The 23408-nt window shown below is 46.0% G+C and overlaps 1 protein-coding gene across 2 annotated transcripts in view; it reads right to left on the reverse strand.

The window, feature by feature from the left end:
• The window catches only part of Hmgxb3 (HMG-box containing 3), a 46199-nt gene extending 27319 nt beyond the window's left edge, over positions 1-18880 (reverse strand). For both annotated transcript variants that reach the window (XM_021151164.2, XM_021151163.2), the window contains exons 1-6: positions 18330-18880; positions 13923-14058; positions 12979-13153; positions 8995-9492; positions 7310-7408; positions 4040-4171 (exon numbers count right to left, since the gene is read on the reverse strand). In XM_021151164.2, coding sequence (XP_021006823.1) covers positions 4040-4171; positions 7310-7408; positions 8995-9492; positions 12979-13153; positions 13923-14056 — 1038 coding nt within the window. In that variant the 5' untranslated portion in view covers positions 14057-14058; positions 18330-18880. The remainder of the gene's footprint in view (positions 1-4039; positions 4172-7309; positions 7409-8994; positions 9493-12978; positions 13154-13922; positions 14059-18329) is intronic.
• Positions 18881-23408: the final 4528 nt, after the last annotated feature.

Below are 23408 nucleotides of genomic sequence, written 5' to 3' on the forward strand. Positions count from 1 at the left end.
GCAGGGCCTGCCTATACGCTGTATGAAATACATTATCTGTGGCTAATGTCATTAAAGTTTCAACCACAATCCCTTCAGACTTCTCCATCCATCTGGACAGTGTCCTTTTCCTGGCTAATGACCAGAAACAGATGACCTTTCAGTGACGGTTACAGGAGCTTTACAGCACAGCGCTCTCAGATTCTAACACAGACTAGCTCTGGAGGAACAAGCATGAAAATTAAGGACCAAGTAAATGGCAGAGCCTATTCAGGGCAACACAGGGGAAAGTCAAACCAAAACCAACAGCCTAAACTCACCTCTTAAGATGCAATCTTTGAGCAGTACACTGCCTACCAAGTAGGCTATTTAAAACTGTTAGTGGAGAGATAATGAGAAAAATTGAACAAGCACTATCCAGACAATTTCACATTTGTCATTGACTCAACCTGAACTGCTTAAATGTTGCTTTAAGGTGGAACTGAACACACGCAGCAAAATAGTCACTGTCAAAGCACATGAAAATGAAGTCTTGAGCCACACAGCCCTACTCACTAGCTTTTATTCCAACTAACTCATGGGGAACCGGGGCCTGTATTTCTCAGGCTAACTTTAGCCAGTCTGATCCCAAGGACAACGGAAGAAAGGGCCAATCATTTTCCAACTGTCATGTGTGCGCATGTAACTTCAAAAAACAGTTTATGCCTAACTCAAAAATTAAAATCTGTCTTAGATTCTGCAGCTAATAAGATCATGATACCTGAGAAAGTATGGTTTAGTGGAAAAGGTGCTGCATACATAATTAGCTGTGGGAATTTAGCAAGTTACTTCTCTTTAATTTTCCTCAGAAAAGTGTCATCAATTGAAGTAGCCGATAACCAAAGCCGCCTTTACACCTACAATGATCTGTTACATAGATGCTACACTTTCTTCTCATACTTACTCTGTTGGTCAGGGAAAAGAAGTCTGACTCAGGAAGTCAAGATAAAGAAGCTAAACAGAATGTTCTCGGGTGATAAGTAAACCATGGGCATCTTATGTCAAGGGGCACACATGTACTCACAAGTGCATACATATTTAATGAAGAAAAGTCGACGTTAAACCAGAATCTGGGGGGCCAGTGACATGGCTCGGTGAGTAAAGGCCATGCCGGAGAACCTGAGTTTAGTCCTTGAGGGAGAACCTGCTCCTACAATCTGTCCTATGATCTCCACATGCATGCTGAGGTGAAGTGAGCACAAGTGAACGCACACACACAAAGCGCACAAGCGATACACACATGCATGTACACACAGTACACACGCAAGACAGACACACACACACACACTATGCACAGCATACCTTTAATCCCAGCACTCGAAAGGCTGTACAAATGGATCTCTGTGAGTTTGCGACCAGCCTGCTCTACATAGCAAGTTCTTGCCACATAACGAGAACTATCTCAAGAACAAACAAAACGAAGGGGAAATTTCTGGTTTCTTTGGAGATTCAGTTGTGTCATGCGATGGAAACTGTCCTGAGAGGATGCTTTGCTGAGAACAGACACCTGGTGTTTTTCTGGAAGCTGCCTAGAAAACGGGCATGTGGTGCTCTGCTGGAGTGGATCCTTACGTGAACACGTGATGTTTGGAAAGGGTGTAAGTACAACAGGACAGACGGTGGATGACACTGTGTTACTGGCTCACATTGCCACTCTTTGCTGGTCTTCCTTGGGCTTTGCTGACTCTGGTCTTCACTGACTGATACTACGGCACTGGTTCACCTGGCCTTCTTCACTCATCATAATTAGTCATGACTTTGTAGAGAAAAACCAAAAGATATTCCAGTAGTGGCCTCTTCCACGTAGCCTTGTGGTTTCTCCTGAATTGAAATGCTGTGGCTGATTCATGAATGGTGTTTGTGAGTGGATCCAGCTACCGCTGCTAATTTGTGTGACCTGAACTGCTGATATCCTGATAACGAAGACTGGAGTTGCTCCAAAGCACTAAACAGGTCCACATCTCCCTTTGCCCTATTAACCTTTCCTTTCCACTGCCTCTGGGGCGTGGTGGCCTAGCAGGGAGGTTAAAGAGTATTTAAGGACCCTTATTAAAGTAGGTTTTAAAATCCAAGCAAACAACAAACACTCCAAAATTATAAACACAAAATAACCTGGAAGCTAAGGGATCGAAAAGCCTCCCATGCCTGCTCATGCTCTGCCATGAACAAGCATAGAAACAGGGCACTGTAGAGGCCCGTATGAGCTGGTGAAGGGAGACCAAGACTACAAGTCAATATCCCTGGTGCGGCTGGCAAAATACACCTGGGTAAACAGAGTGAGAAGAGGAAACCAGAAAAAAACGGTTTTAAGCACATAAAATCCAACTACATTTGACTATATTATCAGATAGATATGGGAAGAAGGGATAATGGGAAGGAGGTACCTGGTAAAGTCACACATGAACTGGGCATGATGGACGTTTAGAAGTTCACCAGTTTGAAGTCAACATGAGATACATGACACCCTCTCAAATGAATGAAAAAGAAAAAAGAAAGGAGGGGGGTGGTGCAGGGAGGGAGGGAGGGAGGGTAAACCCAGGATCAACTCTGAGTATCAGGTGAAGGACTTTCATTTTTAATAGCAGCATTAAAAAGGGATCTTGGGCTAAAGAGTGGGAAGCTAGCTTGAGAATAGTACCTATGCAGCTACAACACAGGGTATACAGCCATACTTCAACATTAACTGCCAGGGAACAGTAGTCACTTATGGGAAAGGTTTGCAGCAAAGTTCAGGTAGCCTAGAACTCACTACAGAGCCCAAGGTGGTTCTGAACTTCCAATCCTGCCTACCTCCCTAGTGCTAGGATTGCACGTGTGCTCCACCACACCTGGCTAAAGGTAGTATTTTTAAGAATACTTAATGGTGGGCCAAGAAGATTGCTTAGAGGGTTAAAGTCCTTGTCACCAAGCTTAATGCATGTGATTCCCTGAACACACATGACAGAAGGAGAACCAGCTTTCCAAAGTTGTCCTCTTACCTCCATGTGTGGCACAAAGACCCCCCCCATAAACATAAGATAAATAAACGTACTTAAAAAACAAAACAAACAAAAACCAGTGGCATAAAGTAAGAGGGAAAAATGCCACATAATTTAAACATAAGAAAATGACCTTTAATAATGGCTTTTCTTTTGATGGAACGAGATTGTGGATAACTTTTTAATTTTGTTTCTTTTCATCAAAGAAACTGCTGAATAGAAAAATGACTTATCTGTAATGAAAATGAAACTAACGACACTAACTAGAAATGAAAAAGGTGACTCTTCGGTTCGGATCTCTCTGGCCTTAGCAGTACAAGCAAAACGACAAAGGATCATCATCCTGTGGAAAGTGTTGCAATAAGACGCACACTGTGCCGCCCGCCACTGTGGCCCCAAGGCCTACTGCCTCCAGAAGGTGACCTGTGGCAAATGTGGCTGCCCCACCAAGCACAAGGAGTCCAACTGGAGCGCTGAGGCTAGGAGACGAAACACTACGGGGACCGGGCAGATGGAACCTCTGTATATCATCCATCCCAGTTTCAGACATGGACTCCGTGAAGGAACACTTAAACCCAAGAAGGCAGCTGTTACAGCATCCAGGTCATCTTGAGGATTTCAATTAGTCATAAATGCTCTGGCTTGGAAAAAAGATGAAAGAGGAGGCCCCAGTGGCCAAGGTGCCAGAGCATGAGTGTGAGGACCTGTGAGGACCTGGGTTCTAAGGCCAGGACCCACACAAGCAGGTGCAGTGACCTGCAGCTACGATCCCAGTGCTCCTGGGCAGACCAGGGCCTGAGGAACAGCTTATCCTGAAATGTGCGGCAGGGACCAAGAGATCCTGTCTCAGACAGTGAAAAGCACTGGCTGACAGACCTCCATACGTGTGACACTGCACGCATGCACTCACATTCTCACTCACACAAACGAGCGCACACATATACCCATGTGCATCACAGACACATTCAAGGTTTAAAACAAGCCAGTATTAACTTAAAAACAAAACATCTGTTCTTAGGGACCTGTTGTGGAATAGACCTTACCTTTGGGATCCACTTCCCTCCTAGGAAGTTACCGCAAGTAGGGCACTTAGGTGGTTTGTGCCTGGTGACATAGGTAAAAGAACAACCTGGACTTGTACATGTCCCATGGCCCCGACGGGTGTATGTTGTAGTCTGTAAACACAAACAAACTAGAGTTAAAACCAAGAATCCAGCCCAAGACTCTGCTGACTCTTTAGAACAAACTCCCCACGGCTGCAGAGGTGCCAGCAGCGATGGCTGCAGCTGAATAGGGTAGCCCATAGTGCTCAACACTGTATCAGAAGCTCATTCAATCTCTCAGCGATGCCATTAGAGTGGGTATTACTCTTCTGGACTCCTTGGGCACCAGGTACAGACATACATGCAGGCAATACATACATACACACACACACACAGAGGTTCCATTGCTCTATAAAACACTATCAGAGCTGGAGCCATTCCTAGACTACATGACCATGTGGTTTATAGGCCATTAGGCCTGTTTTGTGTGAGAAATCAAGTAGTTCAAACCTATGGGCAAAACAAACAAACAAACAAACAAACAAACAAACCCAAAACCTATAGCTCAGTAAGCAGAGCTCACCGAGCAATTCTGGTGCAAGTTAAGAACAGAATGCAGAGAGGACAGCCCGAGTCGTCAGGCTCCAGAAAAGATCAGGGACTCTACTGGGAACTGGGCTAGAATCCGGGGCATTATATTCAGAAAGTGTGTCTGCACTCTGCTTGTGCCTGGTAACTTGGGTGAGACTGAACAGAAGTGACGGCCACTTCTTTAGCAGAGAAGCTTAGTATTTAGGCTATGGCACAGCCACTGCCCACGGCTCTTACTCAGATCTACAGTGAGGGATGAGGAAAAAGCAAGGCAGACGTGGACAACGTCGCTGTAACTGGTAAAGAGAAACCTTTAGCTCTACCCTGGGACACTGCCAAGATCCTCTGAAGGCAAAACTCCCACCTCAAAGGCTCCAACTCTTGAAAATACAAACTCAGAAGACAGTCTGGACTGGGAGAGTTGCTGAAGGAGTTCCCTACTCAAAAATAATCACCCATGAACATTTCCCATGTTCAACTGCCAAGGCACATAGAGGCCACTAAAGCTCCGGTGTATGTAGGTAGGACGGCGTCTTGAGTGAGCAGCACTGTCTAATGGCTCTGCACCATGTAAAATACAGGAGCTATAGGGACACAGAGGCCTACAGCAAAGTTTCAGACCATCTCTGAGGCCAGACAGTATGTAGCAAAACTAGAGCCCCTGAGTGAATGAATAAATAAATAAAATTAACAACCTAATGGATGAATTAAATTTTTTTAGAAACCTAAAAGTACTAAAAACTCATGGGACCCAGTGACCCATACCTATAATCCTAGCACTTTCAAGGCTAAGGCAGAATTGCTGTTAATTCCAGGCCAACCTGAGACCCCCCCATCTCAAACACTCCAAATAAGTAAATAAGCAATCTACTTCTGTGCATGTTTTAAAATTAAGACTTAAATTAAAGACTTGTCCACAAAGCTCTTCTCTGACTTGTCTGGTCATTAAACAATTCTGGAAGAGATACTGAGGCTCTAACACAGGCTCATCTAGGAAATACTGTTTCCCCACTCACTCTGTGAGGCCGATACCCTGATGAAGTCAAGACAAAACCAAATATGTGAGCCGGGCGTGGTGGCACACGCCTTTAATCCCAGCACTTGGGAGGCAGAGGCAGGTGGATTTCTTGAGTTTGAGGCCAGCCTGGTCTACAGAGTGAGTTCCAGGACAGCCAGGGCTACAGAGAAACCCTGTCTCAAACAACAACAACAACAACAACAAAAAAAAAAAACCCCAAAAGTCAAATATGTAAGAGGGTGAACTACAAGTTCATATTTGTAGATGACTACAAGTGAGTTTACCCCAGAAGTGCAGGTTAGCATTAGCATTTAATACACAATGAAGCTGACCGCTCCAGCTGGGAGTGGTGTTATCAACCTTCAAATCCCAGCACTTGGGAGGCAGAGGCAGGTGGACCTTTGTGAGTTCGGGCCAGCCTGGTCTACAAAGTTGGAGGCTAACTAGAGTCACAAAGTGAGACCTTGTCTCAAAACAAAACAAACCCAAAAGAAATCTACCACTTCAACCAACTAGAGAAGAAAACCCATACCACCTCTATAAACACACAAAAATCTAACATACACCACTGATTAAAAAACAAAAGACAGAAAAGAAAAAAAAAAACTCCTAGCAAATCAGAAATAGAAGGAAATTTCCTAAACTTGATAAGGGACAACCACAACACAAAATTCTATTGTTAAGTGATCATATTTAACAGTAAGGACTGAACCCTTGCTCTCTAAGGTAAAGAACGAGACCCAGGTACCTGTCTTTAGCACATCTATCTATTCAGTACCACAGCAGAAGATCTAGATGATGAAGAAAAGGATAACGGCTAGGGATGCAGCTTCAACCACAGAGGACATGCCTAACACATTTTATGTCCTGCACTGCAAAGAACACAAAAACAAACAAAAACTAAACAAAATCTGCAACAGACTGTTTATGTAGACAATCCCAGTGGATCTACAAATAAGCCACTAGAACTACTGAGTTGGTCAACTTGCGGGACATGGATGCAGTGTGAGAGATCTACTTCATGGGCTGGGGAGCTGACCCAGCACAAGAGCAACCCCTGCTCTTCTAGAGGACCTGGGTTGGGTCCTGTAATTCCAGTCCCAAGTGAAACAGCACTCTCCCCTAGCCTCCACAGGCACCCGTAACATTGAGTACAGAGTCACACATGCCAACAAACACCCACATGCATGAAATACAAACTTTAAAAAAATCCCTTTCTTACCACATACTAATAGGGACTAAATAGTTACTTTCAAAATGCTACTTATAATAGCACCAAAACCCTGATGTACTTGAGAACCCGCCTCGGTTGATGGAAAAACATCAACTGAGTCAAAAAGCCAGAATCCTGGCTTGTTCACATCCTCAAGGATCTCTGGGCTGTGCAGTGATAACACTTAACCAGGTCAGCGGCTCCAGTGCTCTGAAGTCATTATGCTTCTGAGAATTTGCCATAGCTACAAAACTGGGCGTTTCAGTCTGTACACTTAGGGGAGGTCACAGTACCTTGGAGCTGCACCTACAAGGCTCCTGATCATCAATGTGTGGCCCAGGAAACCCCCAAAGACCACTGCGGGCTGCCATGTCCTAAGGCTGTAAGACCTCGGAAAAGAACGTTAATAGAAAAGACTGTTGTGGAGCCCCAGTTCCCCACTACTGACCAGCTTGATGGAAGAAGGGTTCTCCACGACCGAGTAAGCAGGCAGAGGCAGCATGATGAACTGAGTGGCTGGTGCAGACGGGCTACTCTCACTGGAGTCCTGTGGGCAACGAGAGGACAGTTGCTTACACAGGATGCAGAACACCCAAGGTCACCCGCAATACTAAAGACTGCATTAAGCACAAAACACCAACAATGTGCTCACATTCAATATGCTTGGCAAAATAGACAGTTATTTCAAACTAAGAAGAGAACTTAGAAACAAGAGAAAACGACTACAGAAGATGCCATTTACAGGGGAGAAAAGTAAAGCTGTAATGGTCAGGAAGCCCCGACCACATCAGCACCTGTAAGCAAACTCCACTCTTCCGACCTAGGAATGTTAGGAGCGCACTGTGTCAAGTGGCCCTGGAGATGGCTCTGCGGTAAAGAGAACTGACAGCTCCTCTAGAACACGGATTTGTTTCCCAAACCCACGTAACAGCTCAAAATCACTCTGAACTCTAATGCCAGAGTATCCAACTCCTTTTCTGGCTCTATGGGTCTCGGGCACAGAGGTGGTGCCCAGGCATGCATGCATGCAACTCTCACACATCACATACATCTTTTAAAAAGCACCTTCTTACCAGTGGCAATGCTTCATGATCCTGAGACAGTACCGAGAAAACAGATACTGAACACATATACGGGGGCTGGACAGAGCGCTCTGGGGCACCTGCTTGCTTCTACCCCAGTCATCTTATCCTGAAGAGGACTCCCATTTCTCTAGGATGCTAGCCTACCCGGGCAAACACTTTAGTTAAGAGCGGTAGACCTAGGTCACCTGTGGCAGTTTCCCTGCGTAATAACCAGTGAGTTTTTACTTTCACCTTAGCCGAGAATCCCTTGGTACAGTGGAGAAGGGCTTGCTTTTTTTTTTAATTAAAAACTTTATTACATTTAATTGACTTATCATGTGGGTATTCACATGACAGCCTGGGGAGGTAGGAGGGAAGCTTGTGGAGTTTTTGGCTTTCCATGTTTGACAGCAAATACTTTTACCCACCGAGCCTTCTCAATGGCCCCAGATTTGTCTTTGTTTCTCAGTTCCTAGTTCCATAGCCCTGACCTTGAAGAGAAGGTGTTCTCCTATTCTCATCTCTAGCCAAGAGTTCACTCAGGAACTCACACACAGTTCAAGGTATCACTGTGGTTTTTTGAAAGAGATTTTAGGACACGAAATCCTGGCAGGCACTAGAAGCTTGACTCACAGACAGCTTAAGTACCCTTTCCCACTCCCCTAAGGTACCTCACCTGTTATCTTAGTAAGCCAGGCTGAGAGGTGCTAAGATGCCCGAGAAACTGAGAACTATGGAGCAAGTCTAAGGCCCAGAAACATTAAAATACCATACCCATGGGCTGGAGAGATGGCTCAGCGGTTAAGAGCACTGACTGTTCTTCCAGAGGTTCTGAGTTCAATTCCCAGCAACCATGCAGTGGCTCACAACCATCTGTAATGGGATCTGATGCCCTCTTCTGGTGTGTCTAAAGACAGCTCCAGTGCATAAAATAAATTAAATGTAAAAAAAAACAAAAAACAAAACAAAACAAATTCCATACCTATACCCTTCATTATTCTGTTCAAAACCACACCGTGACTTCTAAAGAATACAGACAAAGCAGAAGACATCAGTTAAAGCCACTTACCCTCATGACTGTTACCACTGACAAGCTCTCCCCAACCTGGGAATGTGGCACGGCCAGGCTTCCAGTGGGGAGGTCTGATGAGCCATTTACTAAAGTCTCTTCAATTACCAGGCTTGTCTGGTAAGGTTGGTGGCTCTCTCCTACCTCCAAGGACGCCTCCTCCAAGAGCATATCGTGGCTGAGGATCTCTGAGGTGGCAATCTCTTGCACAGTACCTGGCTGGGGAAGGGCTCCCACCTCCTCAGCCAGGGCCTCCACAGCCAGGCACTGCTCTGCCATGCCGGCATGGCTGGCTACTACATCTGGGGAAGCATTAGACATGAGAGCAGATCCTTTAGGGGACATCTGGTTCTGAGCCACACAGAGCTCTAGCTGCGGGCAGCTCCTGTCTTCCTGCAGGGTGCTCTTGGGAATGATGATGTATTCCGATCGGGGAAGGATCTTTCGGAAACCTGGGATGTCCGGAACCACAGCAGTCAGTGCAGAGAGCTTAGAGTTCTGAGAATGAGGGAACCAAGAGGGAGATAAACACAGATAAATGGCTAAACAGCTCATCAAGTCATTTTTATGAGCTCCTTTTTTTCTTTTCTTTTTTTTTTTGTCTGCAAAACGAACCAAACTCTACTGCCTGATTAATTCACAAAGATCAACAGCAATGCCATCTTTATTCGAATCAACAGACTTTACTTGCCTAAGAAACTGTAAAATGAATTAGACTCTGTTGCTAGGTCTTTCTGCAGTGCTAGGCATTGAATTGGGGGCCTTGTGCATCCAAGGCAAATGCTTTACATCTGTGTGGCACTGAACTCTGGAGGGGGGCACAGATCCTGGCATCTAAAACTGAGCTAGAACATCAGGCCTGCTCAGAACATCAGGTCTGCATAGTCTTGAACACATTCTATTCCCTCTTGAAGCCTTTAGCAACCACCTGTCTGTTTTTGTTGGAGTTTTTATAAAGGAACCTGGCAATTTGTGAATTTCTTTTAAGCTTTGATTCTTTCAAATACCGAACTGAGTCCTACTAGATTATTAGATTTCATTTTTGAATTTAAATGAAAACTCAAAAAAGCATGAAATGCAACTGAACAGAGACTGAAATGGAACACATGCTGGCACTCAGGATTTGGGTCTCAGTAATTTAGGCTTACAGGGATAAACAGGTTACCGAGCTAAGAAAGCGTTGTGAGAGAGAAACGATAAACGCCGAGGAACTATCTGGTAAGGAGCTGAATGTGTTAAGGGAGTACAGGGGAAGAGACCTAGCATCTTAAAACTCAGAAATACACTGAAATTTGTAACTTAATTTTAACTTTAAAACAGCACTGTTAGTATTACCAGTTAATACATGAGGAAATCAAGGTCAAACTTCATGAGGCTAAAAGTCCAAAGACACAAAATTTCGAAGAAATAAAAGCCTGAACTCCAGACCAGTTGTTGTTGTTGTTGTTTTTTAAAGATTAAGGTCAGGTACTAGAAACAGCCCTGCACAGCAATCAGTGTCCAAAAGAGAACTGTGTTTGATTTGTTTTTTTTTTTTTTTCTATTTAAAAGTCAGCCAGTAAGAGAAACAGAACAAAGTGAATAGCTAAATAAAAACCCAAGTTTAATGGAAAAAAAAAAAAAAAGCTTTCAAAGCACCCTTTAAAGGCACACGGAAATCAATTACAAGAACATCTTAGAAAAGTCAGAGGGAGAGTGGCTGGGAGTACCCAAGGCTCAGAGGGAAGAGGAAACAAGGCCTCAGACCAAGTGTGAAGGGAGGTGGGCTGGACTGCTGAGTCCTGTGTGCTTTCACTGGAGCGGGAAAGGGAAATGGCGCTTTCAAAACACCTCGGAAGTCTCACAAGGGCAGTGTGATTAAATGGTGGCAAGTGAATAGAGAGGTCCTGACTGAAACCAAACAGCACTAGACACAGGAGTCACAGGTCCTACAGGAGTGCCGACGGGCCACCAAGACAGACAGGTGCCAGAGGACTCGTGACAGTCTGTGAAGGTGCACACCAGACAATCAAGAAGTCAAAAACTCAGTACAGAAACCTTAGCCATGGCTCAGCACACGGTACTGGATTTTTAAAAAACAGTTTTTTAGATTTAATTATTTTACGTAAATGTTTTGCTGGTATGTATGCATGTGTCTAAGAAGGTCAGAAAAGAGCAGCAGATCCCTTGGAACTGGCGTTACAGATGGTTGTAAGTGGCCATGTGGGTGCTGGAAATCAAACCTGGAGTCTCTGCAGGAACAGCCAAGCGTTCTTAACTTCTGAGCCATCTCTCCGTCCCAGTTCTGGAATTTTTTATCTACTGAAGAGTAGCTTATGGAGCAGATCATAACTGATTTACTTTATCTATTTTATCTGTTTAGCTGTGTGAGTGTTCTGCCTACATGGCTATGCATTACATGTATGCTTAGGTGTGTCTGGGGCAGGGGGTAGTTCACCTGGACCTCAAGTCATAGATGCTGTGAGCCACCATCTTTGGCTCCCAGCATCACTGGTGCTGGGAGCCTAGCCCAGGTCACCTGTCCTTCAACACTAAGCCATCAGGCCAGCCCTACATTGTATACTTTAAGTATATGAGTGCTACAAGTTCCCTTTGGTAGATGAGAAAGTCCTTTATCTAGCGTCCTGGGGGTAGTGGTGAAAAAGTGTACACATAAACAAACAAGCACATGAGCACCAAGCACATGACTACAGCATTAAATCTTGGTAGAAACCACAGCATTAGCTGAGATTACCAGACACAAAGACTGATGCCTTTATTCTTTTAAACAGGTTGGCACTAAGGGTGGAACTCATAGCAAACATGCCAAGCATCCTCTGCCAGTGAGTTAAACTCCCTAGTGCTGTGACTACAGATTTCAGACTGTGAAAGCCACACGGAATAGATACACTTCTCTTACACGTTCCCTCCCCAGTCCCGCCTTGGCTGAGGTTAGCTTCCATACTTGTTATAAACAAGCCATCTAGGGATAGGAATACACCAGCATCCTGCAGACTGTGGGTGACACAAAGCTACTGGAGGAGGAGGAATATCTAGACAGCAAGGACAGAGAATCTGACTGGCAGTGGCAGAGAGACGCCATTAAGGAAAAATCCAGTCCGGGTACTGCACAGCTGTCGGACTCTTTGCTCTTCACATTTTCAGAAAGGAAGTTAGAAATGAATGTCTAATGTAAAAAAAAAAAAAAGTTTAGGGCAAAAGATTTTGGCCAGCAATCACAAGAGTTTCCTGTGGGAATGTCTGTTAAAAAGCCAAGCCAGGGGAGGCATACAGCTCGCTGGCAGAGCACTTGCCTACTATAAATGAAACCTTAAGTTCTTTCACCAGCCCCAAAACACCAAAACAATGAACCTTCAGTTTAAGTGGTCATCAGTGTACTCTGCCATTGTGAACTAAAGATAACACAAGGCAGACAGACATCAGTCTAAGTGCACCCTTGCTAGGACTCGAAGCCCTAGGCCCCAGCAGCAGCCTCGGCTGTCACCCTGCACTTCCTTCCAGTGCAGCTCATAACCAACAGCGACAGAGATTACACAGCAGCTCGGCTCCACTGCTCTCCTCATGAAGCTACCTCCTGACTGTGATGACAACACCAGTCACAACCACATGTAAACTGGGCAGGCCGCACTCAGTCAGTCACATGAAAAGGTGGTGCAGAAGAAATGCCTGTGTAAACCACTACATAAAGGAAAAATGTTACTGTGAGGGTACAGGAGGAGCTCCAAGTTACAGAACAATTCAGAAAAGGACCCAAAGGCTCACCATAGAGAACTCAGAGAATGTCGGCTCTCTGTTCTGCTGCAATGTAAAAGAAGGCAGAGAGAACATCATGGGTACGGAGGCAGACACAATGCCAGGTTCAAGAAAGGTAATTTAACAGCTCTTCAAGAAGTAAAGAGTCATGAGAACAGGGGAGCTGGTCTCCCCAGCTCTCTACCCATTAAACCAATGAGGGAGAAGGGGACCCGGGGAAAAAATACTTACCGGATCCAAGCCTTCCTTCTCTAGCTTGGCTTTCTCCAGGTAGTAACTTCTCTCAGCCACGCTGAGGAGCCTCCAGCTCTCACTAATCTTCTTATTGATCTCGGACTGCGGCAGGTGGGGGAGCTCCTGCTGCACTTTCAAGTAGATGTCATAGTAGTACAGGAGGTAGGCAGACCTGCAGAACCAACAACCTCCCTGACTTTAGCCGCACTCACTGCAACAGGGTGCCAGCCAAAGGCCGCTAAAGCGAGGCAAAGCCAAGCTCTCCATTCAAAGCACTGTTTCTAAACAAGCAAGAAAAACCAGGTGAAGATCTGTAACACCCCCGCTAAATAATCAAATACAGCCAAATATGCAGGGCTGCTGTCATTGTACTCGCAGGCAAAGGTGACAGTGGGGGCGGATTACTCTGGCTTATTACACACACTCATTACACTACTCTGCCTTTGGTCACCTAACTGGCCAAACCTAACCCATCAAGAAAGCAGGTAATTATCAAAGTGGTGCAGTTTTGTTAGCTCAGCCAGAAGGAAACTGAAGTGTAGAACATCTGGAGAAATCATGGCATCACTTAACTAAAATATTCATAATGTCCTCTTTAAAATATTCAAATAGTAATTGCACAATAGAAATAACATACAAAAGAGTCTACAGAGTCTAGCAGTCTTGTAACATATACAAACTCTGTCCCTCTGCAACCCAAGTCTCTGCCCTACATCAGTGACCACTCAAACACACAGACACACACACATTATCGCTTTCTCCCCCTCCACTATGTCAATGCCCTTTCTCCCATATCAATGGCCCCTCAGACTGTCTCTCTTCCCCACATCAATGCCGACTCTGACAAATGCACTCTAAATGAATCTTGTGTCTTCTTCAACACAGCTCCCCAAGCAAATCTGTTGATAAGCATCATCAGCAACCAAAATACTATGGCTAACCTGGGTTTCTTGGCCTTCTCTCCATGTATTTTATACTTCTTCTTCTTCTTAGGCGGCCCAGGGGAAGTGTAATAAGCTTCCTCGATTTCCTCCATCAGGACAGTTACCTCAGCACCGTCATACGGGGCATCCATGGCTAGAGGAGACAGAAGTCAACACAGAGTTTTAAGTATCCAGTGTAAAAGAGCAGCAGACTCCAGGGCAAATCAGCAACCGTTAGGGTCTAAGGTTTAGATGGTTCCCAAACTCCACATGTGGTGCTTGATGCTTACAGAGCTCAGAGCTCCACCTGGGCCCTCCTGAGTGAGACGCTCTAGAGGATAAGAAAACCAAAGGCCTCCAACGAGTCTTTTGTTTAGGCAAGATTGGTACCACAGGTTTTTGAGACCCTTCCTTTACATTCCCTCCTGGGATACAGCTGTCCCATATAAGGAGAACTTCGTCAAGATCCAGACTTCTTTTTACATTGCCTGGCCAAGAGTTAAAAGTTCTGGCCCTACCCTTACAGTTTCACCGCCCTAAATAAGTTCCAATGATTCAATTAAACATGTAATAATAGGAACTTTGTTTAAAAAAAAAAAATAGTGGGCTCACCTTTCTCAGCCTTGTGTTCATGTGTTAGGGTGCTTTACTGTGGGTGCACGTGTGTCCTAGGGTTTCTATTAAACCTAATAGAATAGGACACCAATACCAAAAGCAACTCATGGAGCAAAGGGCTGACTTTAGCTTAAGAGTTTGGTTCCACCTAACAGTCCATCACTGAGGGGAGTCAGGCCATGGAGGAGGGCTACTTACTACTGGCTGGCTCCTCTGTCTGCTTTCTTATACCACCCCCATAGTCAGCTCAACCCCACCACCCCCTATATCAATCTTAGTCAAGAAAATACATCACAGGCTTTGCCCACAGGATGATCTGGTAGGGGGTAATTTCTCAAGTGAGGTTCCCTCTTCCAAATGACTCTAGCTTTTGCTGAGCTGACATAAAAGCTAGCAGCACAACATGCATGGGAGGGGTCCGTGTGCGCATGAGGTGGCCAGAGGTCAGTCTTGGTATGGTTTCTTAGACGCTGCCCATCTTGTTTTTTCAAACAGGGTCTGTCTCTTCTTGGCCCGAAGCTCAGCACACTGTGTGGGCTGGCTAGCTGGTGAGCCCAGGGACTGCCTAGCACTGAGCCAGCCACTATTTAAAAACATCTGAAGCTTCAACTTGGATCCTTATGTTAACCCGTGGTAACTGTCTCACCAGTGAGGCCCATTCCCACAGATTTACATGAAGGACTCCAAGGATTTAGATCACGTAACTGTTGGGAAACAGCCAAGTACTGCACTAATGAAAGAGCTCATTATTAAGGACCATCATCTGTAGTAAAGATATTTAACAACCCGCCCACCCACGAGGCCCAAATATCAAAAATAGGGTTTTAATCCAAAACTTGAGCCCTGGTTCTCTTCTTCACAATGTCACAGTGCCACTCACCTTGAGTGGCAATCTTCTACACTAGGACTATTCAACAAACTCTGATGGAAACGTTCTCTGACAATGTTGTCCAGTGTAGTAGCCACTATCACAGATGCGTACTAGGAATCTGAAATAGGGCTCGCAGGCAGAACGAACTAATTTTCAGTATACTTAACTATAACTGTATGGCTGTAGTGTCAGCCAGCACAGATCTAAACGGCACCCTTGCTGGTGTGTTGGGGGCACACTTGTAATCCCAGCATTTGGCAAGCAGAGACAGGAGGATCAGGAATTCAAGGCCAAACCACAGTATATCAGACCCTGACAAAAATAAACAAACAAACAAACAGTAACAGGACAAACCAACACAGTTCTCTGGAGCTAGGGTTTTTTTCTTGTTTTGTTTCTTTGGTCTAAGAAAAGACAAGCATAAAATACTTGACTAGTTCAAGAAGAGCTAAGTATGGTCAAGCACTAAAATGGAATCTCACCAACTCGATCCTTAGAGGGAGAAGTCCCAGAATCACCTGAATTTTTTGAGAAGGAAACACGATTGCTCTTGTCAATCTAGAGAACAAATCTTAGGAGAAGGAGTTGTGACAGTGAACATGAACAGTAAACATACCAATATGTTTGCCCACACACAACTCACTTAGACCTCAGAAATGATATCTGATGAGAAAAAGAGAAAGGGGAAATCCGGAAGACTTGGATGCAAGCAGAAATTCTTACCACCTGAACAGAGTCAAGTGTATTTCGTACCTAAGTCTCAGCTCTTTCTCCTAGGAGAGAAGGATGATGAATAAACTGAGCCAAAGCTTTGGGAGGGAAGAACCCTGCCCCCACTGTTACTCACAAGGGCTCGTGAAACCTTCCCTTCACGTACACCAAGGGCATTCTTTCCCCAGTCCCCAAATGTGAGCACGTATGTGCATACATACATACACGTGTGCATGTCTCAAAGAGGTATGGAAAGCCAGAGAGGTTTCCTGCTGCTCTTCCAGAGGGTCCGGGTTCAGTTCCCAGCACCTGCACAACAGCTCACAACTATTTGTAACTCCTGTTCTAGGGGATCTGATGACACCTTCCGGCCTTTGTGGGCATCCGGCACATATGTGGTACATAGACAGACACGCAGGCAAAACCACTCATACACACAAAGTAAAATAGCTTTGTTTTTTTTTTTAATGGGGGTGAAATATTGTGTGTCTGAGTGCTGTAGAGGAGGGATTCTGACATCTGTCAAAAGTATTTCTTTCGGTGCTAGCACCTGTTCAGCAGCTATCAGGGTGAGAGTCAGGATTCCCAGAGCCCACATGAATGTTGGGTGGAAGTGATAGCCTATGTGTATGCTAACTGTCTTGGGAAGTGGAGACGGGGCCCCAGGAGGATGAGTTGTCATGTTGTCCATCTCTGGTTTTGGTTAAGGACCCTGCTTCAAACAAGAGAGTGATCTAGTAAGATTCTGGACATTACCTTGGATCTCCACACGTTGCAAACTTCCATCCATGACACATGAGTATGCATGTGCACAGCACTCCCTCATACATAGAAAAAGGAGGAAAACCTAAAAAACTACGGAGCCATTTCTACAGTCCCGTTTTTTTGTTCGTTTTTTTAAACGTTCACTGGTGTTTTGACGGCATGTATGCCTGTGTAAGGGTGTCAGGTGCCCTGGAAAAGAAGTCACAGACAAGTGTGAACTGCCATGTGTGTCCTGGGAACTGAATTGGGGACCGCTAAAAGAGCAATTAATGCTCTTAATTGCTGTGCCATCTTTCCAGTCCCCATCTTAAAGATATACCCCAGGTTAAGAACATATTCCTTAGTTATTTTATAGTTGTCTCAGCTCTAAGTGACTTAATTGTGTCAGCTCTAAGTGACTTCTCTTCTGCCGTCCTTCCCTAAAACCTTACAAAGAGGAAAAAGAAAAAGAAAAAAAAAAAACAAAAAAAAGAGATTTGCTTCTTAACAGTCACAGTGAAACCCAAGAAGACAGCCCACAATGTGGCTCTGTAAGCAAAAGGCAAATTGGTTATGGGCAGCTGCACACCAAGAACATGGGGATCAAACTTTTTGTCCTATATATAACTGATACCCTGGCCCTTTAAAGCCTCTGGAACAAGGCAGTATTGCTAAGGAGTGAGCGTGTAAAGGACGGAACATGTTTTAACAGCCACAACTAACCCAGAGCTGGTATCTTAGCATCTAGAACTAACCAAGTTAAGAGCCCATACCTTGGGGACAAGAAAAGACCATCTTGGGTTCCTGTTTGTTTGACTACAGTGCCCTATATCTGGGTCCAAGTAAGTTTGTGTTCAGTTCCTAGGCCTCAGTAGAGCAAAGAGATACTGAAAAATATGAAGGTTAGAAACAGCTCCGTGAGTTGGGTGTGGTGGGGAATGCCTACAGTCCTAGGACTTAGGAGACGGAAGCAGGACAGAAAGTTGAAAGCTCACCTCACCTACAATAGTTGAGTTTGAGGCCAGCCCGGGATGCATGAGACACTGTCTCAAAAACCAAAGCAAGAAAATTAAGAAGAGGGCACTTTGGAGGACTTAAGGTCTGAGCCCTAATTTAGCTCCCGCCCGCCCCCCCCCCCCGGGTTGAATAGCACTATTACAGATCCCTATACGACCTTTTAAACAGGCTACTTTTCCTCTTTAAATCTTTCTTTTTTCATCTGTAGAATAGACAGGCCACACCTGAAATGAGACACTTTAACTACCCTACCAAACCTTCCGTGGAACCTCAGAGGATAGCTTTTAGCAACTTAGCCACGGGCTCTTTTTTTCCCTCTCTGGGCTGTCCCTAAGTTAGAGACTAATGGGAATGGTTCCCCGCATAGCACCGGGCAAACAGAAGCTGGAGAGGCAGCCGCGGCATCCCACACTCAGGTGCCTGGGCACTTCGGCGGGGCGGGGTGAGCCTAGAGAGCGGGGACTTACCCGGAGGAGCTTGCGAGCCTCGCGGCTCACATTCCCGGGGGTACCCGGCACCGGGGCTCGACAGGGGTGCTGCTGATCTGTGCACTCGCGCTCCCCGCTGTAGGCGAGAGGCGGCTCCACGCGTGACAGCGGTAAAGAGAAAGTGGAGGCGAGAGCTCGCGCACGCATCCCGGGGGCTGGAGGAGCCCCGGCCCCGCGGCCCCGCCCGGCGACACACGGCGCGGAGTCGCCACAGTCCCTCTCGCTCCCTGAGTCCGAGTCGCGCTGCGGGGTCGTGAAGGGCGAGCGGAGGGCCGCAGGTTCGCGCACAGGCTCGGCCGACGCCTGCCGAGGGCCCCGGGGATCAGGCCCCGGGAAGCCCGAGGAAGGTAGCAAGGACACGAGTCTCCGCGGCACCGGCGCGCTGGTGGCAGAGGCGACAGCACACCACTGATCGCCAGGGAGACCCGTCCCGGCGGCCCTCGCGGCGCACCGGAAGCGGCCGGCGCGCGTGATTGCGTGCGACCCTCGCGCAAGCGCAACCGACCGGGCCTCTGTTGGAACCGATTGGAGGCTTAGGAGCTGGATGGGCCGGCGGGAGTGGCGGGGTCGTTAAGGCAGTCTGCTTCCGGCTAAACTTCCCAGAGCCGGAAGCTGGGACTGCGGTTGCGAAACTAGGAGGCCACTTGGCCCAAGGGCCTGGCCGTGGGACAATCAGGTAACAGGGGCGGAGCTAGGCTGAGCTCAGCCTCACCTTTCAGAGCGTTCTCTTTCCTTCAGCTGGATACTGATGCTTAGTGCTGCATCGCGTTTCCCTCCTCACTCCAGTGAGCAGTCACAATAGTGACTTTCTGGAGTGTAGAGCTCTGAGAACGTAGGACTGGACTGGATTTTAACAAGATAGATTGTGCCACACTTAATCAAGTTCCTGCAAGGCCGCTTGCAAATGTAGTGCCAGTCTTTCCCATATCCACCTACCGCTGTCACCATCTTCTCGAGCTACCATCATCTGCCTGACCTCATGCAGCGCTTCCTGCCTCCACTCTGGTCTCTACAGCCAACACAGCAGATTGACCCTTTTGCATGGCTAAGTCTGATCTGGTGTCTTGTCTTTGGGCCAGGGAATGTAGATCAGTGGTAGAGGGCTTCCCTAGCACGTGTTTAGCCCTGGGTTCAATCCCTGAGACAATTCTTCCCCCGAAACAGGATGATAGTGATTTGACCAAGGCAACTCGTCTCTTCATTTTCCCATGTCTCCTCTCATCAGTAGTTTTCAAAACAAGTTATGACATTCATGTATAAACTGACAACATGACCATTCCTAAACGAGGAGTGGGGGTGGAGGGTTTATTGTAGATATGAGAGAGAACGTTCAGAGGCACCTAGAAGAGTCCAGAGCAGAGAAAGAGGTAGACGGAACATAGCCAACAGACTGGGCCTGGGTGAAAGAAGTGTCAGGTTCAATGAAGCTCCATTTCCCCAGATTCCAAAAGGCAAAAGAGACAAATGGCTATGTGCGATGCCTATTAGCATAGTAAAGCACATGCTAGCCTCCAGTCTCCCTCAGTATCACACGTGCCTGCTAAACATTTCAAAGTTGGTGCTAGCCTCCTAACTTTCAAAAAAGGATTTATTTATTTATTTAATGTGAGTACACTGTCACTGTCTTCAGACACACCAGGAGAGGGCATTAGATCCCCATTACAGATGGTTGTGAGCCACCATGTGGTTGCTGGGAATTGAACTCAGGACCTCTGGAAGAGCAGCCAGTGTTCTTAACCGCTGAGCCATCTCTCCAGCCTCCTAACTCTGATCACCTCCTCCCTTACCCTAAACTCCCTCCAACTCAGAGGCTCCCCACTTGCCTCACTCATTCTCATAGCCCTGCTGTTTTCAATAACCTTGCCTTCCCTCACCTCAACCTCTCTGCTCTGCTCCATGGGTCTCTCATGGCCAGGTCTAATCTGATGGCCAAGTTCAGTCTATTACTTTCTCTCTGATCCAGACTCTTCAAGATGCCTCTGTCTCTTCTCTTTCTTATTATCTACAATAAAAGCCTTCCCCTTAACCATACCACAGAGTGGTGGTTATATTGTCAGTTTATTCAAAAGCAGAAGCAGAACACACACACACACACACACACACACACACACACACTCTCAGAGAGAGACCCAGAGGGAAGGAGGGAGGGAGGTAGAAAGAGAGGAACGGAGAGAGAGGTGCTCGCATGAACATAGCAGGGTTCTAAGGGGAATGAGTACCTGGGTTTAGGGAAGCCCTTAAGCTGGAGGGAGTTTAGGGCTGGGGAAGAGGTGAGAGGGGTCAGCAGGACTTTGAAATGTTTAACAAGCACTTGTGACACTGAGGGAGCCTGAAGGTCAACATCTGCTTTAATATGCTAATAGGCACCGTGGTGCCTTCTGCCAGTGATAAGCAAAGTGACTTCTTTTGGTAGGAGGAAACTGGCTTCACAAGTTCCTGAGAAACTCTGGCATTTCTCTTACTACCAGAAATCCTCCTGTAGTCCAGACTGAGCCCATTTCTGGATATCTGGACTGCATTTTGGAGTTTTGGAAAGTGGAGTTTCCTTTGGATCTCACAATTTGGAGCATGTACATTCATCCTGCTAAAAGGGAGCTCTATGAGTCGTAGAAGGTGCTTCACGTAGGAAGTGGTCCCCATCTCAGTAAGTGACATCAGCATCCACTAGAATGTGAGAGTTACCCTTTACTCCTTCACTTCACACCAAGGCACAAAAACAGCCAGCGCCACCTGAATACTTGCCACTGTCTTTGAAAACCAATTTCCCATATCTGATCTGGGCTGTTGTTACCCTGTCCCCATTCAGTGCTGGTGATCCAGCCTAGGGCTTTGTGACGTACCCTGTTGCAGGGCTACACTCCTAACTCTAGGATTCCTATTTCTGACACCAGTTCTTTAAGCCACAGTCTTGGAACTCCCAGTTGCACTTAAATTAGCCTCCAAATTTTATAGGTGATTTCCCCGTACAGCAAAAATAAATACTGAATAAACAAACAAATTCCAAACTGTTCCTGTGGGATGGTGTTTTGTCTGACCACACGCAGCAGCAGAGGCATTTATTTTCGATCTTCAAAGTTCTAGGTCTGGCCCTTAGTCTACAGCTTCTCCTAGTAGCTTATCCCTCACTTGATCACTTGTGCCACCACCCTGCCCCTATAAGCACTGAGTTTACAGCATTTATCTAAGGCTGAGTACATTAACTTGAAAAGGATTTTGGGAGGCATCTGGCCCTGGGGGGATTTGTAACAGGGGCTTAGTAGCCCTCTAGACCTGAGCACAACTGACTCCATGATGCAAGTACCATTCAGGCCACAAAACTCCGCATGTAGACAGCAGCATCTGCCAACATGAGAACAGAGACCTAAAATCTATTAACCTTGATTTCTGGGTTTGCTTAGTTCTGCTTCTGGCTAACTCTTCTTGTTAACTGAAGTATGTCAACTCAGAATATGGATTTTTGTTCTTAAAAGCTCACCATGAGAAAGCTATACTGGGCTCCCAAACACCTAGTGTAGTCTCTAGCTAATACAGACATTGTATTGGCTTAAACCCCTGTCTGAGAAGTCTTCTCTCTGGAAAGGGATACCCTCCAACAGTTTTCAAATATTCAGCATAACAGAGAACACTTTGAGCTTCTAAAACTACATATGTCCTCACAGAGATTTCATCCAGTAAGTACTAGATCAAGCCTGCGTATCAGACAGAATGTGCCCTCCCTAGTTGAGTCTGAAGGCTGTTTGTTTACTTATCTGTCATTTTGAGACAGGGTCTTATTATTTAGCTTTGGCTGGCCTTAACTGTTCCCAATCCTCCTGCCTTGGTAGCCCCAGTGCTGGGATTAAAAGCATGTGCTGCTATGCCTAAGTTCATTATAACACAGGAAGCACGCTGAGAGAGGGATTGCAGTATATCATTCACCCATTACTTCCGTCATTATCTCCTACCCAAACCATCAGCAATAGCATCCAAATATCCCATCCATTGCCCACAAAATAACAAAATTGATGTTTGTTTGTTTTTCCAGACCAGGTTTCTCCTTGTAGCCATGGCTGTCCTGGAACTCTCTCTGTAGACCAGGCTACCTTCAAACTCAGAGGTCTACTTGCCTCTGCCTCCCCAGTGCTAGGATAAAAGGTGTGCGCCACCACTGCCACCACCACCACTGCCCATTGAGATTGATTTTTATTTTTTTAAAGATGCAAAGCAGGCAGAGAATAGTGGTACAGGACAGTGACCCTCCTGGCCCTGGGAGAGGCTGAGGAAAGAGGATTGGTTTCCAGTGTCAGAGGAGCCTGCTACATTGAGGAGAGACAGAGAAACCCAGGGAAAATATGGATGAGAAGGAAAATGAATGAACATTCTCTCAGCAAATTCCCTGAAAAATGTGAGTGACTTTCTGTCGCACACGGAGTAAAGATCTGCTGCTTACCACAGCATCTGATGCTCTGACTCCCCCCTCTTGTGACGAACGTGGAGTCATGCAAATCCTTCAGAATACTTTAGACTCTTTCCTGCTTCTGAGATTTTGCTGATGCTCTGTCCTTGTTTGCACTGTCCCCACCCCCGCCCCGATGCTCTCTGTGGAGATCTCAGCTCAAATGCCAGCTTCTGTATAACTTTATAAATACATTCCAACACCCCCCCACACACACATACATACATACACACCTTTGCAGTAATGAGGACTGAAGCCTGGGCTTTGAGCATGCTAGACAAGTACTCTACCACTGAGCTACACCCCTGGCCTTTTAAATGTTTGAAATAGTCTCACTTATTTTACTGCCAGCTGGCTTTGCTTCCCCGACCTCTCCAGTAGCTGGATTACAGGTTCACACCTCCACAGCAGACAGATTTTTTTTTTCTTTTATTCTCTCCCATCATCTTTATTTTCTTCATAGCACTTACTACACTCTGTGATTGCCTACTTACCTGCTAATCAACAGTTTCCCTCCATTTCATCTTCCCTGGGATGTATAACTCCACTCTGTTGTTCATCACTGTGTCCTCACTGCTTGGAACCTATAAATAAATGTTCATTAAAGTGAATGTGTGACACCT

Source organism: Mus caroli, chromosome 18 (genome assembly GCF_900094665.2).
Source record: "Mus caroli chromosome 18, CAROLI_EIJ_v1.1, whole genome shotgun sequence".
Classification (NCBI taxonomy): domain Eukaryota; kingdom Metazoa; phylum Chordata; class Mammalia; order Rodentia; family Muridae; genus Mus; species Mus caroli.